The sequence below is a fragment of the Nannobrachium achirus genome (assembly GCF_963921795.1).
Source record: "Nannobrachium achirus genome assembly, chromosome: 3".
Lineage (NCBI taxonomy): Eukaryota > Metazoa > Chordata > Actinopteri > Myctophiformes > Myctophidae > Nannobrachium > Nannobrachium achirus.
This window is the reverse complement of record NC_137812.1, coordinates 35,340,393-35,359,636: the sequence shown is the minus strand read 5'-3', so window position 1 is coordinate 35,359,636 and position 19,244 is coordinate 35,340,393. Positions and strand designations below refer to the sequence as shown.

The 19,244-nt window shown below is 41.5% G+C and overlaps 1 protein-coding gene and 1 long non-coding RNA gene across 2 annotated transcripts; both read left to right on the top strand.

Moving 5' to 3' along the window:
- The first annotated feature begins 255 nt into the window (after positions 1 to 255).
- Positions 256 to 3,629, top strand: LOC308281002. The gene is made up of 5 exons (XR_013961801.1): positions 256 to 324; positions 1,237 to 1,543; positions 2,151 to 2,196; positions 2,802 to 2,846; positions 3,394 to 3,629. It is a non-coding gene; the product is annotated as an uncharacterized lncRNA (long non-coding RNA).
- Positions 3,630 to 6,846: 3,217 nt separating this feature from the next.
- Positions 6,847 to 13,070, top strand: best2 (bestrophin 2; the record flags this gene model as incomplete). The annotated part of the gene is made up of 9 exons (XM_080722551.1): positions 6,847 to 6,998; positions 7,125 to 7,219; positions 7,335 to 7,568; positions 8,811 to 8,965; positions 9,899 to 9,976; positions 10,408 to 10,560; positions 10,652 to 10,732; positions 11,222 to 11,376; positions 12,284 to 13,070. 9 exons carry the CDS (start codon positions 6,847 to 6,849, stop codon positions 13,068 to 13,070), a joined length of 1,890 nt encoding a protein of 629 aa, XP_080578677.1.
- Positions 13,071 to 19,244: the final 6,174 nt, after the last annotated feature.

Genomic DNA, 19,244 nt, shown 5'->3' with positions numbered 1-19,244 from the left:
TTGTCATGCACATGCTATTCTGGCCTAGTTGTCAGTACAGGAACTAGTTAAGGAGCCAGAAGAAACAGGACACATGCATATATTCAAATAGAAATTATACCATTAAATGTAAATATATAATGCATGAAATTATCATATAATGATTGTGATATTAAATATCACAAACATTGACTACCATGCAGCTGGCCGGCCCACAATGCACCACGACAGTCCTTATATAAATGATCACGAGTCCTCCATCTTTTCTCTCACATGGTCCTGAAGACGGAAGAACTGTTACCAGCACATGCAGCTTCACGTGGACAGCGTGGATCTGATCAGCATGTAAGAATAAATTATTCTTTAGTCTTAAATATTTAATACTGTTATAAGTCAATTAAACCAATGCTTTCCTTACCGTATTTCTGAAGGCTGTGTCGCTTGCCGTGCAACATTGCTTGTAGAAGTGAAGTGATCACTATTTTTTTAGCACATAATTTGTGACAAGCGTCCAGCTCCTAGTCAGCTGTCCAGAAGACCCGTGTCTGGAACGGTGTTACAGGGCTGGTAGATAAAGGTTCTGCATGTGTGGTTCGGCACAGCAGGCTCTGTTTTAGAGTTTGCTGCTGCTGGGCTTGTGCAGGACTCGGCCCTACGAGAGTGGCCTGTCCTGGACCTGGTGGTCCCGTCAGGATGGGCCTAGTGCGGGGCCGCACACTGCATCATTCATTATGATGAGAGATAAGAAGCGTGCTCAAAACTTTTTTTAGTGCTAAAATGTTTTACTCAAGTAAAAGTATCAACGATGCAATATAGAAATACTCTGTTACAAGTTAAGTCTGGAATTCTAAATTTACTTGAGACGGTACAAAAGTATTGGTATCAAAAGTAACCTACCTAAAGTAGAAAGTAATCATTATGCTGAATTTCACATTTCAAGTCTTTGAATGTAAAGAAATCTTTTGAAGAGCAGATGCGACGCATTGTGAGCTTGTAGATCGGTTATTTTCAAATGGTGCCTTAAAGTGGTTAATTTATATTTTGAAATCTACAAAGTAACCAATTGTATTTAAGTAAATAATTGTTTAAAAAAAATGCTCTGAGATGCAGCGGAGTAAAAGTACTGAAAATGGGAAATACTCAAGTAAAGTTACTTTACACCACTGATCCTCTTTAACAGACCCGGTATAGGCTTACCTATTTAGATGAAGTGTTTTATTAATGGATGTGTATGTGAAAATTTTATTTTATTTACAGGTAACGATGACTTGCCCTAGGCTGGAGTGGAGGACTAGAAGTGGACGTTTCACACCCCTTTCTGTGCTAACCAGCTTTACTTGGAATAGGAAGTGTTATACTGTTGATACTGACTTAAAAGCATTGGGCTTTAGATAATGTGGCTGCAGCCGCCTGCTTGTATGAAGTTTTGGTTGCAAATTGACCAACATACAAGCTCACGTAGCATTGTGCAGCATGCAGGACCTAGGGAGAGTATTCCGACAGATTTCTTACTGCAAGTAAAGTTGGTCCTAGCCATGACCATCAACAAGCTGTTGTCTATTGGGTATGTATGGTTTAGCCTCATAATTCTATTCGTTTTGTCTGCATTTATACATGTAAACTTGAAAACAGGCTAGCACTTTGTGGAATAAGTTGATGAAACCCAAACCTATACTGCCATGGTAGAGCCTCCTCTCTGCTGTGGAATCGTGGTTATTGGAAAAGCAAGCTCAGGACTTTGGCACAGATTCAGTAGTACTCATCTACCAGGACCTGACTTAAGTCTTGAGACAATGGACCTTGTTCGCTTATATGTGTATAAAATGTTCTGCACATCAAGTGAGCATGAAGTATTGCCATCAGATTGATTCAATAAAATTGCACCTGGGCCAAGTGCAGGGCCGCACACAGAATTAAAACCAGCCATGGATCATTAATATCATGAGGCTAGTTTGTCGACTGGCTTAAAAACGAATTCTAAGTGAAGATGAGATTTTTACCAACTTGACTAATGACGAGGTCAACTGACCACAGACTCTTGACTTTATTTCAGGCTACACATGAGTTTGACTAGACTAAAGCCTTCGAGGACATGCTCTTTTATTGTTTGGAAGCAGTGTTTTTGTATTAGATGTGTATGTGACAACTTCTCTTGCTTTACACTTCTACAGGTGATGTCTTGCTGCCATGACCATCCACAAGCTGTCAAACCATCTGGTATGTATAGTTTAGCCTCAGACTTGAAGTTTATTTTGACTGTTTTATAAATTTAGTGTAAACTTAACGGGCAACACTGTGTGGAATAGGTTGATGAAACCAAACCCATTCCGCCATGGTAGAGTCCCCATCTCTACTGTGGACTAGAGGTATTGGAAAAGCAAGCTCAGGACTTTGGCACAGATTCAGTAGTACTCATCTACCAGGACCTGACTTAAGTCTGGAGACAATGGATCTCATTCGCTTATGTGTATAAAAATGTTCTGCACATTAAGTGAGCATGACGTTTTGCCATCAGATTGATTATATAACTGCACCTGGGCCAAGTGCAGGTCAGCATACTGGAATTAAAACCAGCCATGGATCATTAATATGGTGTGGCTAGTTTGTCGACTGACTTAAAAACGAATTCTATCGTAAGCGAGTACGTGAAAATACGATTTTTACCAACTTGACTAATGACGAGGTCAACTGACTGCAGAAGCTTTATTTCAGGCTACACGTGAGTTTGACTAGACGAGAGCCTTCAAGGACGTGCGCTCGTATTATTTGGATACGGTGTTTTAGTACAAGATGTGTATGTGACAACCTTTCTTGCTTTACAGGTGATGTCTTGCTGCAGTGACCATGAACAAGCTGTCCGCTATCTGGTATGTATGGTTTAGCCTCAGACTTGCAGTTTTATAAGTGTAGTGTAAACTTGAAAACGGGCTAACACTTTGTGAATTAAGTTGATGAAACCAAACCCATTCCGCCATGGTAGAGTCCCCCTCTCTACTGTGGACTAGTGGTATTGGAAAAGCAAGCTCAGGACTTTGGCACAGATTCAGTAGTACTCATCTACCAGGACCTGACTTAAGTCTGGAGACAACGGACCTCATTCACATCTATGCTCCAATGTTCTTCTGCACACATTAAGTGAGCATGTAGTATTGGCATCAGATTGATTACGTAATTACATCAACCAATTCTTGGCCACGTTGACACCTGCCCCTTAGTGGCACAAATGGCTATACGATGGGTAAAACTAACAACTAAGATCAACACATCGCAATACCTTGTGAGCTTGTAGATCAGCTTTCCGCTCTTTTGTGGCCCATATTATGATTTCAAGTTGTGAGGTCATTAAACGTGTAGTGGCAGATGGGGTGTGAAAGATTTTGCATACACTGACTGTGATACTGCTTTCTCTTGTAGGTCAGGAGGTTCCTTGTGGATGACTCCAGTCGCCCTTCAGGTTTGTTTACTGCAAGTTGGCCACTTCAGCCCAATATACTTAATTGTACGGCAAAAATGGCAGCTCTAAAAGCTTACAGGTCATGTGTTGTGAGCTTGTAGATCTGCTATTTTGAAACCAAGAAATTAAACTATCCCGGAATATGATGCCATGGTTCAAGTGATTTAAGAACATTAACTACAGAATATGACTGCTTTTGTGAAGACTTGAAACTGAATGTTAAGTCTAAATGAATGACAATTTGTTATCAATGTGTAAGTAAAACTGTATATAGATTGGTCTGGAAATTAAATAAAAGTGTGGTGTGCAAAATCCATGATTTCAGTTGCATTTATTGTCAATACAAATGTAGGATATTTACATGGTGCTTTCCATTTGAAGCACTCTAAATGGAAGAACTTTTTACCTATCCCACTGATGCCATCTTGTGGTTGGTACATGCTTAGTACAAAAGTACAAAATGGTTGGATGATGAATAAGGCCAATTGGTGGAACCTGTTGGCTTGTATGTGCTGAGTTGCCCTCAAAGCAATCAGAATTTAAAGGACAACTTTAGTTTTTTAAAACAAGGGTTCATATTTTAGATTGTAATTAAAGAATATAAAAGATGAGTGTTAAAATTATTTAATTTACTTCTTTCTATTGTTTTAGTGGTTGGGGGAATGTGTACAAGTGGCTAAATATGTAATTTTACACAGAATAAGCCCATTCCCAAGATACAGCGCAACCTTTCATGTTTGGATGTGACTTATGGGGGCTAGAAGTGTTACTGTAAATAGCAAAAAAAACTGCTGGCTTGTGTCTAAAAATACATATTTAGCCACTTGTATGCATGCCCCACATTTTAGCATGGTAAACGCAATAAAACAATAGAACGAAGCAAATGAAAACGTAACACTCACCTTTTCTTTTCTCTAATTACAATCTATGAACCCTTCACAATCTATGAACCCTTGTTGTAAAATCAAACCTCGGTTCGAAGTGGAGCGGTGAATCTGAGCAGCTATACCCTGTGTGTGTTGCTAAATGCCTAAACTGTAAACTGTGCCTGTGAGTGTTGAGTGTGCCTGGCCTGCACAAACCAGCGCCCCTCCTTTAACTAGTGTGTTGTGTGTGGCCACTCAAGGTATTGCCAGGCTACGGACACGGCCAGCCAGCCACCCACCCACCCAGGGACATACCCACGGACATACCTGTCTATTGGGAGCGCTTTCACCGCTCCAAAAAAACAAATTTCCTTAAGAAAAGGGGGCTGTTGCTTTTTCAAAGGGGTTTCTGGTACAACAACACAGCAGATGAATGTATTAATTTCATGTTACTGCCCAAATTTGTAACTTGAGTAGCTAAGGTACAAAATGACCCCAACGTAGCAACTTGACAAGTTACACAAATGAATGTAGCTTGGCTATCAGCGAGCTACAGCCAAATGTGTCTCAGTTACATGTAGCTTTAGCTTCCCCAACACCGGCTGCAGGGGGGTGTAAAATGATAAAAAGCACACATGCATGCCTGCGCTCAGAAACAATTATGTACACACTCTTTACCAGAATCAAGCCCATGGAAATGGACAACCCACAGATTTGCTTTGATGGGTCCTCCTGATTGCTTGACTTTGCAGTTAACCTTTGACATTACAGTTAAGGACCAGAGATTAGGCTGGATACTGTTGAACAAGAACAAACTTTCGGCTATTTACCATAGCCAAAGTTTTTATCATACTTAAAGTTTGCCATGATCAATGGTGTAAAATAACTATGTAGACTATATTTCCCTTAAGTAACATTTGAGTACTTTGAGTATTTCCAATACTTTAACTTCTACTCCACTACATCTTGGATTCAAATATTGTACTTTTACTCCACTATCTTTATTTGAAAACTTGAGTTACTAGTTATGTCAGTAGATTGATTATTACAACACATTCATTAACCACATCATCCTATACATTTTGTCCATCTGAAAATAGCCAATCTACAAGCTCACAATGTGTCGCGATGCTACACATTGTGAGCTTGTAGATCTGCTATTTTGAAAATATTTTTATACATTTGAAAACTTGAAACGGGATATTCTGCATAATGAATACTTTTACTTTTGGTACTTTATATTTTGATGCCAATACTTTTGTACTAGTATTGATACTTTATATTTTGTAAAACATTGGAGTACATTTTCCACCACTGAAAGTTTGCCATGGCCATAGCCGCCTTCATTCAGTTTCGTAATGCTGCATGTTAATTCGGACCTCTTATATTAGCTCCAGTGGACCGGCTTGTCGCTTGTAGTCCATCAGCGGCTTGAAGCGCACTGTGCAGAGTCCTGTTCTCTCAGTCGGGGGCTGCGCTAACGAGCTCCTCCTTCTCGTTTGGGGGATTTACCCCGGGGAGCTCTGACCACTGAACGCACCGATGAAGCTTCAGTGATTATTATTGTAGCCTACCGAGTCTCATTTTACAGCCACTGACGCCAACAGTATCCTGTTATTTAAAGCCTTGTGCCAAACAAACACTGTGGCATAATTCAATTCACTTATCCAATGGTACCAATATGCAATGAAACTTTCTAACAAAGATCAGTAGCCTATCAATCACCCAAAGGATCCAGGCCAAGAGTAGAAGAAGAAGAAGAAAACTTGTAAGGTAAGTAACACATCTTCTTTTCAATACAAAATTATTAGATTACTACTAGTGTGACAGTGAGAGAATGGTGGCTGCTAGCCCTAGATATCTGCACTGGATCTCTGAATGAGTGACTATCGATAAATAGAAATGTACAGTTGACATAAATGAATTTAGGCTACAATCTACATCTAATAGTCTATCAACAATGAGTAGGCTAGTATGGGTGGATGAGTAATGTTAGACTACTATGCGTACTGTATATCCACTATATACAATACTGAGTATAGGGAAGACTATAGCCTATATTCTATCAATAATAAATACATTACAATATAAATATAGATTATCATCAATGAAAATATAAGAATATGCTATATAATGGCCAATATGAGACATAACATACTGTCAACAGGCCTTCAACAGTGGGTAGCCTATCAACAGATTTTTGGTGAATAGGCATATAAATACTAGGCTACAGTGTCTCAACATTTAGCTGTCAAAAGTTCTGATTTATATCCTAGTCCATGTGCAAGTGTGGCATTCAATGCAGGTGTCAAAAGTCAGTAACAGACAGTGCAGGTCTTACAGTTTTCATATTGGGGGGCAAGCATGGTCGTGGAGCTTGGTGGCTGGGATAAAGATGAATGCACTGAGGATGAATCAAATCCCAGTCGCCAAGGCCCAAGTTCAAATTTATTCAAATCCCACTTGGACACATTTTACTCAAACATCTGTGTAATTCACAAATGATTTCTTCCTTTAACATAGCACCTGTAACCTCCCTTTCACCAAATGACTGTCACCTACACGGCCAGAGTTGCGAATGCCCGTTTTTGTGGTTTCTCAAAACTGCTTCTGGCCTGGAAGGGGAGCATCTACAAGGTCCTATATAAGGAGTTCCTGGCTTTCTTTGCTATGTATAACGCAATCAGTGTTACTTACAGGTAAGTCTGTATTTTAGCAATAAGCAATGACTTGCTTAGCACTCTTTACACTGCATAGTTTTAAATTGACGTTAAAAAGAAATAACGTCTCATTGACACTCAATCTGCCATTATCTGTTTTGTTAGATTTCTGCTCTATGATGACCAGAAGAGGTATTTTGAAAAACTGGCGATCTATTGCAACAACTACGCCAGTCTCATCCCTATGTCGTTTGTCCTGGGTAAATTGAATGGTTTCACTGTGACGCATGGAATGCATCATTGGGACATAGCATGGTGTGTGATCCCTGGCCACAGGGATTTGGTGGATCTAACGATTCGCTTGTTGCTTCGCAGGTTTCTACGTGACTCTGGTAGTGAACCGTTGGTGGAGTCAGTACACCTGTATCCCTCTCCCTGACAGGCTGATGTGTGCCTTGTCAGGGGGCCTACAGGGAGCGGATGAGCGAGGGCGGCTGCTGAGACGCACTATGATGCGTTACGCCAGTCTGTCGGCCCTCCTCATTCTTCGCTCTGTGAGCACTGCTGTCTTCAAGCGTTTCCCCACCATAGACCATGTGGTGGAAGCTGGTGAGTTGGGCTATAGAGCAGGGGTTCTCAAACCTTTTAAGGCCGTGACCCCCAAAATAAACATTATTTGAACTGGGGACCCCAACCCTGACAAGCACTTGGAATTGTAGGTATTACATTTAATCTGACTCGGTTCCACAGATAAATATTGTGAAAATAGCAGATCTACATGCTCACAACGCCTCGCACTGCGAGGCGTTGTGAGCGTGTAGATGGGCTATTTTCACAATTTTCGCCTCTTGCTTACTTAATATTTGACAGTTTGGCCAGTTCGATATTAAAACGGTCTTGAAAGTCCTTAAATTGTCACTTTATAAATGTGCAGATACCCTGTATACACTTATGCTCTATGTTAGTTTGTTTACCGTTGGGTGAGAAAAATAAATTACATTAAGCTAATCATCTGGGGACCACACAAAATAATTTGGGGATCCCACTTGGGGTCCCTACTACCCCAAGTTTGAGAACCACTGGGCTAGAAAAGGAATGGAAAAGGCTGAAATTGACAAGAGAACGTGGTACCACACTGTTGGATAACAAGCATGTCACTTGTGATAAGCTGATCAGCAACATGCAGAAAGATGCTACTTATTATGAGTCCTTGAAATCTGAAGATGACAAATACTTTTCCCATCCTGGTAAAACTATTTCCTGTCTCACCAACATGTTTACACGAGTTACAGAGAGAAGGAAGTGATGATAACACTTTTATTCTGGCCTGGCTGCATCGATGAGGTGTGGTCAGTACATGAACTATGGCTCAGCAGGGTTCTGTTCTGCAAACCGCTTGTAATGGAACAGCAACTACTGTATCAAGAACCAAACATTATTATGTGGGCTGAGAGGGTGTGTGCATGTGTGTGTGTGTGGATATAACTAATCCCAGAATATTTCAACTAACATTACAAACAATAACAATAATCCTGTCAAACAAAAAAGTCCATATGATGTCCTGGTAATGACGTCAAGATCATCCCCATATGGGCTGTGATCTGGCCCCAATCATGACGTCACTGATTGGTCCAGGTCCTGATGTGCTTGCTGTGTTATAATCACTGCATATATTATGTTAGAAGAGAATGCGTGTAGAACGATGTTTTGACTCTATGCCGGGGTACTATGATAGTAGTATTTCATCTTTGAAATACATCTGACATCATATATGTACAGTAATCATACCTGTTAACAGCCAAGCGCAGCAGTTTAACTGACTGGCATTGATCAGTTTCCACTGTTAAAAAGGGTTCATGACGAGAGAGGAGCGCAAGAAGTTTGAGGGTCTCCAGTGTCCCTACAACAAGTACTGGATCCCCTGTGTGTGGTTCACCAACCTGGCCGCTGCAGCTCGCTGTGAGGGCAGGATCAAAGATGACAGCACACTCAAACTACTGCTGGAGGTCCTGCACTGCACACACACACACACACACACACACACACACACACACACACACACACACACACACACACACACACACACACACACACACACACACAGGGGCGTCACAAAGGGGGGAAAGCGAACATTTGTAACTCAAAATTTGCTTCTGGGGAGTCCTTGGAACTAAATATTTTGAGATGGGGGTCCGTGACCAAATACATATCATTCTGGGGTGTCCTTCACATGAAAAGGTTTGAGCACCACTGACATAGAAACATAGGTTTTTCAAAAAACCTTAGAAGGATTTGAAATATTCAAAGACTTGCACAAAGTTTCAAGATTTTTCAAGAATAACAGATCTACAAGCTCGCAGGGTGGCGCTCGGTGCTGCGCTGTGAGCTTGTATACCTGCTATTTCTCAATAGTTAAAGCACAAAATGTGAGTGAATCCTTGTACCCAGGGCCCAGAATTTGGTGCGACACCCCTGCACACACCCACCCACCCACCCACTCATAGCTGAGTGAGTAGAGAGGCCGAAGATAGCAGGGGCGCTACTGGTATCCCTCAAACCACCGGTGCTCATGAAAGGGAACACAATGAGCAAAAGAGGACAAAATGTGGCACAAAGACACAAAAGAGAGTAGAGAGGCCATCTGGTAATCAGAAGGTTACTGATTTGTGATTTCCCCCCGGCCCGCCCAGTCGAAGTGTCAAAGTATTACGGACCTGAGCAACACACTTACCCTTAGACTGGGATCAGGTCAATTTGCAGGTTGCAAATTACCGGGTACGGAAAGTGGGCTTGAGACACACTAATGTTATTATTATTTTATTATTAAGGTGCACACAAACACAAAAGCTCTTGGTTATGGCCTATTCTCAGGATTGTTCTCAGAAGGTTGCTGGCAGGCTCTCTTTGATGTCTGTCTTTACCAATCTGACTGTCAACAGGAGCTGAATACCTTCAGAGGGAACTGCAGTATGTTATTCCATTATGACATGATCAGTGTGCCCCTGGTCTACACACAGGTAAATCCACCATTTCTGTTATTCACCTCTAATCCATGGAATCTTATAATTGTGGGCTTGCTGAAAAGCGAGACCAGTATGTTCTCCCGAATCTTTATACTAAGTTTATTCTCCTCAAAAGAATGACTGACAGTACAAAGGCAGGGCCTTTAGCCAATGAGGGAGCAGCGTTCTTGGTGACATCACCACCAACAAGTGTGACCTGATATAAATAACAACAACTTCCAAAGATTTGGGAGAACATACTACAAAAGATTTCATGTGGGTGTTGCGAGCCCACACTGTTTAGTAGGAACAGTATTTCTAGTTGGATATGTTATCTATTCTGGCTAGCAGAATGGTTTCCTCAACCTATGAACATAGTTTTTAATATTCACTTTGTACCAATTCATCCCTTGTTCTCTACCTCTCCACCTCTGTCCCTCCCTCAGGTAGTGACATTGGCAGTGTACAGTTTCTTCCTGGTGTGTCTGATTGGTCGCCAGTTCCTGGACCCCAGTCAAGGCTATCCAGGTCATGACCTTGACCTCTATGTGCCCATCTTCACCTTGCTGCAGTTCTTCTTCTATGCGGGGTGGCTCAAGGTCAGACAGATTACTGTCGTATTATTAGTTCTTTTTTTGGGCACTATGTGAAGAGAGACATTCTAATGGTTCTTGTTATCTTGTCCCGAAGGTCGCGGAGCAGTTGATCAACCCTTTCGGTGAAGATGACGACGACTTTGAGACAAACTGGCTGATAGACAGGAACTTCCAGGTTCCCGATGTTAATGCTAAAAACTTTTATCACTTGCTTTTCAATCAATCCTTTTAGTCTCCATGTATTTGAATCAGTCATCGAATGAATTTGAACATGTGGAAATTCCTACTTTTTGATATCGTCGTTGTCGGGTGGAAACCTTGTATGTCCAATGTTAAAAAATGAACTAAACTAGTGAAAACAGCCGATCTACAAGCCCACAATGCCTCGCGGTGCGAGGCGTTGAGTGATTGCAGATCTGCTGTTTTTCACTACTTTTGTGCTACAGCCTTGTCTGAAGCAGGGCTTTACTTCGCGAAAAAACGTACAAATTTGAAACTTGGAGATACAAGGTTTCTGCCCGACAGTGACAATATATTTATATGGCTCACATGGGAAACCTGAGCCCCAAACCAAAATTTTCCATGATTATTCATTTAGGTGTTTTTGTACGTGAATGTAAATATGTGCCTCACACCTGATGTGTTTCTGTGTTTCATTCCTCAGGTGTCCATGATGGCAGTGGATGAGATGTATGGGGATCTGCCTGTCATGGAGAGAGATCGTTACTGGAACGACTCCAACCCCAGACCGCCGTACACTGCTGCTACTTTGTTCCGCCTCCGCAAACCCTCCTTCCAGGGATCCACCTTTGACATGGCGTAAGTCTGCACATTTCCACCGTAAACTACTGTCGCAAAAAGATGGTCAACTGTTTTGCTGCTGCTTGCCACTGTATATAAAACAAAAACGGTATTGAACCTTTAAATTAAGTCTGTTCATTATCCACGTTTTATTTCTTGAAACATTGTTTTTTGTGCGCCTTTTTAAAGGGATATTCCACCTTAAAAAAGAAAATTGGTCATTTTATTGTCTAATCAGGCTTTTATGAACACCCTGAACTGTTTTTAATTTGCTTGATTCAATATTTAGATATTTGATGTAAATGTTACCAGGCCCTACAGGCCCAGGGCCTCTCCCCACACACACCCATTGTAACTTCAAACTCCATTTTAACCATGATAGATTCATTAAAAACACCCATTATTTTTCTGGTGACTCATATTACACTCCCAATACGTGAGCAGGCCGTGTTTTTTCAATAACTTCTTTCATTTATTTTTAATAATTATTTATGGTATTTCATTTTTTCCATTTTCCCAAATAATTATTAAAAGTAAATGAAAACAGTTATGGATAAAACACGGCCTGCTCACGTATTAGGAGGGTAGTATGAGTCACCAGAAAAAAATAATGGGTGTTTTTAATGAATCTATCATGGTTAAAATTAAGTTTGAAGTTACAATGGGTGTGTATGTGGAGAGAAGCCCTTCCACTGTTTCCCTGTTGAAAGTGGAATATCGCTTTAAGTTAATATAGACTCACTTTGAAGTGATTTTGGGTACTAATTGGCAGTATAACCGGCAGTATCATCAAAATAAAACAAACTACCTCTAGTCTTTTTGTTACACTTTAGTCACCTTAGGATGATGATCACCCTGTACTGAGGTAATCAATTCCCCACTTGCTAATGCATCGCTGCACCTGGTGTAAACCATTTTATACCAGGATTCCCAAAGAAGAGATGCAGTTCCAGCCTCTGGCGGATATTGCTGAGAACCTGGAAGAGTCGGCCAGCCGCCACCCAAACATGGCCCTCTTCAACCGCCTCCTCATCGCAGCCCCCTCCCCCTCTGGCCTCATGGGAGGGGCTCTCCGACGCACGTCCGCCCAGCTCCAGAGGCTACGCCACTCTCCCAGCATCGACCCGCCCACCAGTGACGATGATGACGACGAAGAAGGTGGGAAAATAGGTAAAGGGGGTTCCCTGCCCTCAGGTCTGGGCCAGGACACCGAGAGCACAGTGTGCAGCTTAAGCACCAGAACGCCTCTGCTGGAGATTCAGTTTGGTGCCACGCAGGAGAGGAAAGGTGGGGACCCGGCCTCGCACCATGGGAAGCAAATGAAAGGAGATGGGGAAGTGGAGGAGAGGGGGTTTATAGAAGCAGAGACAAGGGAGGAAGTATGGAAAGCAGAGCGGAGAGGTGGAGACATCCAGACATCTGTGTCACTGCTTCCTCCACCCCTTCAGCCCTCCAGGAACCACTCCACTACCAGGCCAGCGTCAGTTATTCCCTCCACTACTCTTAACCCCTCCACCCTTCTGCCGCGTCCAACTGCCTGCTCCACTCAAGAGCTGTTCAGCTCCCAGCCAAGTATCCACCACAGTAGAGTGGCACCGTCCCTTGTCAACCCCCCTATTGATGGAGTGATGTCGTTCCTCACTGTGCCGTCCTATGATGTCCCTCAGCGTTTACGTAGCATTAGCATGGGGTCAGAGTTCACTGGCTCGTAAAAAATGTGTGTTGACATGAACTTGAACAACTTTTTACAGTTTGAACTCTTTTATACTGCTTGAATCAATCAGTGAGAACATAACTATGTGACACTCTTAATTTCCACAGTGAAATTAGCAAACGATACACAGGCTTATACTTACACTGTATCTTTGTATCTACTGTATCTTTGTGCTATTACCATACTGTAGAATAGTTATAGGGAAGTGTACTATTGTCCAACGAAGAATGAATGTTATCTGTCATCCAAACATTGTTGACTTTTTACTTTTTAAAGACTATATTCTTATGGTGGCTTTTAACCTTGATGTAAGGCTAATATAATCAGATAGTTCTAGTGTTGTTCTGGACGCATTGCACCTTGATCATCAAAAATACACTGTAAATGGGCTGATCTCAAATCTACAGGTACTTTATTTTCAGAACCTTTAATGAATAAAAAATCACACCCGTGTGAACTGAGCGGTGGTTTACCCACCTCATAGATCATGTGTACCGATTTTTGTGACATTTGAAGAAAATATGTAGGAAAAGGAGCAAAAAGTGTGTTTTGTAGAAAATTCAAGATGGCGGAAAATCTATCCTGGCGCAAAAGAATTTTAATTTTCCGATCTACGGTTCAAGAGTTACGGGGCAAAATGTAAAGTGGGCCGTTATAGCGCCACCATGAGGCCGAGTGATGTAATTATTTTTCGATTCATTCTTAAAATCATTATGAATCTCCTCTCCGAGGTTTGAAACTGTAGCTCCTATGGTTTACGAGAGAAAAATACTTGAAAGTGATTTCTTGCATTGTCCCTTTATAAGTCAATGGGGACAATTAAGCGTCGTTTTTTGCCGATTACGTCGGCATGGTAAGGCGGATCGGAACGAAAGGTTATTACCTTTCGTTAGCCGCACATTTTGATGTATATATTGCGCGAGTGGCGTAAATGGTGCGGCACTAGTTACGCGCCGAAGTTTAGGCTACATACACGGACGGAGACAGACAGACAGACCCACACACACGGCCACGTATAGGAGCGTTGTGACCACCGCTCAAAAACAAAGCTGAAAAAATTACTCATAACATAAGAGGCACTGATCTTATTTTTCTTTGATCGACATCGCTAGTACACAGATTCTCTTAAAAACATCTAGGCCTATTAGAATATGAAATAGTTGAATGAGGAAAATACATTGATAACAGAGTATAAAAATAACATATATGCAGACTCACATGCATGCACAGACACACACACACACACACACACACACACACACACACACACACACACACACACACACAAAATTTAATTGATGGAATGGAATTGTTGACAACATCAAATGTGATTGAAACCAGGGAATCCATTGAGACCATGATCTCTTTATCAATGATGCCCTGTGTATAAAAGGACATTTACAACAATGATCTTACAGAATTGACATAGACAACCGGGTAAACATAAATATAATAGAAATGTGTTTCAAAACATTTAAACTAAATATTACACCAAGCAGGTGCATAATATGCCTTCTTGCAGTAGGCCTATAGGTCAGCTAAAAACATTTTTAAAATATCCAAAGAAACTAGAACATAACTTTTCTTGACATTAATCCATACATAACATATGCCTACTAGTTAAGGCACCTTCAATATAACCTTGTACCATCTGCCAAGTGCTTGAGAGATTCAATCAAGCTACACAGTAACATGGTACAATTACAATCATTAATCAAGACAGTCAGATCACATCACAAAAGAGCCAAATGAAATTAAATTGGAGACATGACACACCACCAGTTTGACCGACTGCACTGCAAACAAATAATAGACCTCTGTGCCCACTAGAGGGCATACACCAACGAACGGACATTCAAGTCAAACCCTCTTAATACAGTATCTGGCTTAAAGTCCTGTTCGCAATTTGGTGTTAGGGGAGTTTCTCACCTGAACTGAGTCAGTGGGTCCCTAGACATGAAAAATCACAGAGGTGCTCGTCCGCCATAGTGCCAGGAATGGCGCAATGGCCAAATCAAATATGGCTGCCATCGGCTATGATGAAAATCCAACTTTTCTGTTTCTGGGTGTATATGCACATGTAATACCTCTATTTGGACTAATTGTGGTGTGGGGAATTAATTTCTGATATTGTTTTGACCATTTTGGGGCGATTTGGACCTCAAAAGGTCATGGTCAAGGTCATTTTGCTATTCCGAAGACCGTGGGCCATAACTTGGCCATTGTTAGGAGTAAAAACAGGTGCAGTAGGTCTAAATCAACGAATGCTGACATGTATAATTCATTTCTGACATTGTTTTGACCATTAAGGATCATCTTGTCTTTGAAATATCAATGTCAATGCCATTTTCTAAAAACGATTTTGTTCATTACTTGCACTTTTATAGTATTTTTTGTAAGTTTGTTACTATTTTATAGTAAGTTTGTTTTGTTTATAACAAAAGACATACTAGTGGGAAATACAACAAGTAAACATCCACATTTAACTTTAAAGGGGGGTTTTAAATGGGTGTTTAAATGAGCAAATAAGACTATTTACGAATAAAAGTGACAAATAAAATCACACAACAAAAGCACACACAAAATTAAATAACAATTTCCCTCAAAGTGCACCATATTAGGATTGTGTGCATCCAAGTTAGTATGATGTGTTTTTACAGGATGTATTCAGCTAGGCAGCCATATCCTCGAGAGTCGAAGTGTTCCTTGCATCCGTCCATGTTCCATTGGTTCTAGTCTTTCCTCAGGTTCCTTGGCTGTTGCAAGCAGGTGGCAAGACATGCACTAGAAAGGCGCCTTGTTGGTCTCAGGCAGCAGTTGTACTTCTCTGCTACCAATGCTGTCTTGTTCTGTCAAGGTCTTTGCCTCTCCAAAGTTTGTTAGATATTGTATTCGGTCAGAAGCCATAGCTGCATGCTTAGTCCCCACCTGGCCCATGCAGTCATCTCCAGTTTCCAAGGCATATGTCCCCTGATCACTGTCTTGGCTAGTGGTGCTCCAAGATGAGAGACTGCTTGATGCTGTAGAAGCATGTGCCGCTGCACACCTAGTGCCATACTGCTACCAGATCTACTTAATCCCCAGTGCTTGGAAGTATCACTACGACAACTCTCTGGGGTCCACTCATAATCCTGGCGACCCATTATTCCCTCCATTAGGTTAGGGTTATGGGTAGGTTTAGTTATAATAGGGCCAGTTGACTCCACATGTACCAGCAGCTTGGTGACAGCCTCCTCAATCTAGTTCAATCTTTGGGATCTCTTCACCTCCAGCCCCTTTTGCAGGGAGCCACTCATCATCATCATCAGAGATAACAGACGCACCCATCCCTCATCAACTTTACAAATTCTGGGTGTCTGAGGAGAACAAACAGCTCTCCAGCTGTGTGTTCGGAATATGGTGTCCATTCAAGCTTGTGGCGATGTATGTAGAACGGCTGCCTTGGAATCTGAAGGTTCCAGGGTCGATTTATGTCTCCTCCTGCTTATTTGTCGAAGTGTCCTTAAGCAAGACACTGAACCCCTAACTGCTCCCGATGAGCACCTTGCATGGTTTCTTGGTGTGAATGTATGTGTGAATGTGTGTGTTAATGGGTGAATGTGAAATACATTACAGCGCTTTGGAGAAGAGCGCTATATACTGTAAATGCAGTCCATTTACCATTATCAGCTCTGTTGTCTCTGTTGATGATGTCGCTAGTGGAGAAGAGATCCCAGACATCTTGAATAGGATTGAGGAGGCTGACACCTGGTGCATGTACAGCCTCCATTATAACTAAGCCTATCCCTAACCTTCACTAACCTAATGGTCAGAATAATGGGATGTCGGAACTATGAGCGGACCCCAGAGAGTTGTTGTCTCCTTCACATTACTGCTATACTACACCCCATATTTCCAAGCACTGGGGATGAAGGAGATCTGGCAGCAGTATGGCACTGGTGAGATTCACTTGCACTGCATCAAGCAGTCTCATCTTGGAGCACCACTAGCCAAGACAGTGATCAAGGCACATATGCCTTGGAGACAGGAGATGACTGCATGGGCCAGGTGAGGATTAAACATGTAGTTATGGCTTCTGACCGAGTACAATGTCTAACAAACTTTGGAGAGGCAAAGACCTTGACAGAACAAGACACAGTATTGGTAGCAGAGAAGTACTACTGCTGAGACCAACAGGGCACCTTTCTAGCGCATTTCTTGCCACCTGCTTGAACAGCCAAGGAACCTGAGGAAAGACTAGAACCAATGGAACATGGAACAGGGCATGACATAAAGGCTTGTCCTGTTGTCCGGGACAAGTGCCCATATGGAGTGGAGGGAGCAAGGGGGGTCATTAGCCGTCCTTTTGTTATTATTTCAATGTATGACATTTTTATCCGGACAAGTGACTTTTGTCTCCGGACAAGTGAATGGGAAATATACTTGTCCAAAGGACAACTGCCTCAAAAAGTCAATGTCAAGCTCTGATGGATGGAAGGAGCACTTTGACTTTATTTAGTACACTCCTGCCATGTCTGAAGCAAGACACTCGACACTGATGGAGTTCTGTGCATCATATTTTGCCATGGAACAATGCCAAATCCATCCTGTAAAAACACCTCATACTAACTTGCATGCACACAATCCCAATATGGTGCACTTTGAGGGAAATTGTTATTTAATTTTGTGTGTGATTTTGTTGTGTAATTTTATTTGTCACTTTTATTCGTAAATAGTCTTATTTGCTCATTTAAACGCCCATTTTAAACCCCAATTTAAAGTTAAATGTGGATGCTTACTTGTTGTATTTCTCACTAGTATGTCTTTTGTTATAAACAAAACAAACTTACTATAAAATAGTAACAAACTTACACAAAATACTATAAAAGTGCAAGTAATGAACAAAATCGTTTTTGAAAAATGGCATTGACATTGATATTTCAAAGACAAGATGATCCTTAATGGTCAAAACAATGTCAGAAATGAATTATACATGTCAGCATTAGTTGATTTAGACCTACTGCATCTGTTTTTACTCCTAACAATGGCCAAGTTATGGCCCACGGTCTTCGGAATAGCAAAATGACCTTGACCATGACTTTTTGAGGTCCAAATCGCCCAAAATGGTCAAAACAATATCAGAAATGAATTCCCCACACCACAATTGGTCCAAATAGAGGTATTACATGTGCATATACACCCAGAAACAGAAAAGTTGGATTTTCATCATAGCCGATGGCAGCCATATTTGATTTGGCCATTTGCGCCATTCCTGGCACTATGGCGGACGAGCACCTCTGTGATTTTTAATGTCTAGGGACCCACTGACTCAGTTCAGGTGAGAAACTCCCCTAACACCAAATTGCGAACAGGACTTTAAGCCAGATACTGTATTATCTGGAAACGTGATCGCAAAGACATTGAATAGTATCGGGCCGATACTACGAGAGACGTTTATACAACGTTCATACGACGTCCATACGACGTCCGAATAGTATCGGTGGTATCGGGGCCGATACTACGGGGCCGATACTACGAGACGTTCATACGACGTCCATACGACGTCCCAGTCAACCATGACTGAGCTGAGTTGCCCCTGCGACGCTCACACACATTTTGCATAATATATTTGGTATTAATAATAAAATCTGCAAAGTAACAACTAACAACTAATCTGTCAAATGCTAAAGCAGTATTGTAAAGGAGTAAAAAGTAAAATATTTTGTGTATGTAGTGGAGTTGAAGTAACAAAATGGAAAGTAGCCTAAAGTAAAAGTAGCCTACCTCATCTGCAAATAAGTAGACCTCTTTTCTCAGTAGGAATAATACAGTAAAGATAAACCAATTCCCAAATATTCTATAGATAATAAACCACCTATGATATTATCACAGTTATGAGTTATAGTTGATATTATGCAAATCTGAGTAGAGTAACAGGAGCCATTTTATTTTCCTCCACTAGATGGCAGCAATTAGCTTCACATGGACGGCCCGTTATTCGAGCATTCATACCAAGTCGTTACGTCATTTCGACTACATTTCATAAAAGTAACATGACATGACGCCACGAAATGACTAAAAGGTAATATTCTAGCTTTATTAGCTTTACAGAGCTAGGCTAGAAGTGCCCAAAACGACCATTGGGCTCTCACTCTTTCCCAGGTGTTTCGACCAGGCCAGATGCGTCAATTGG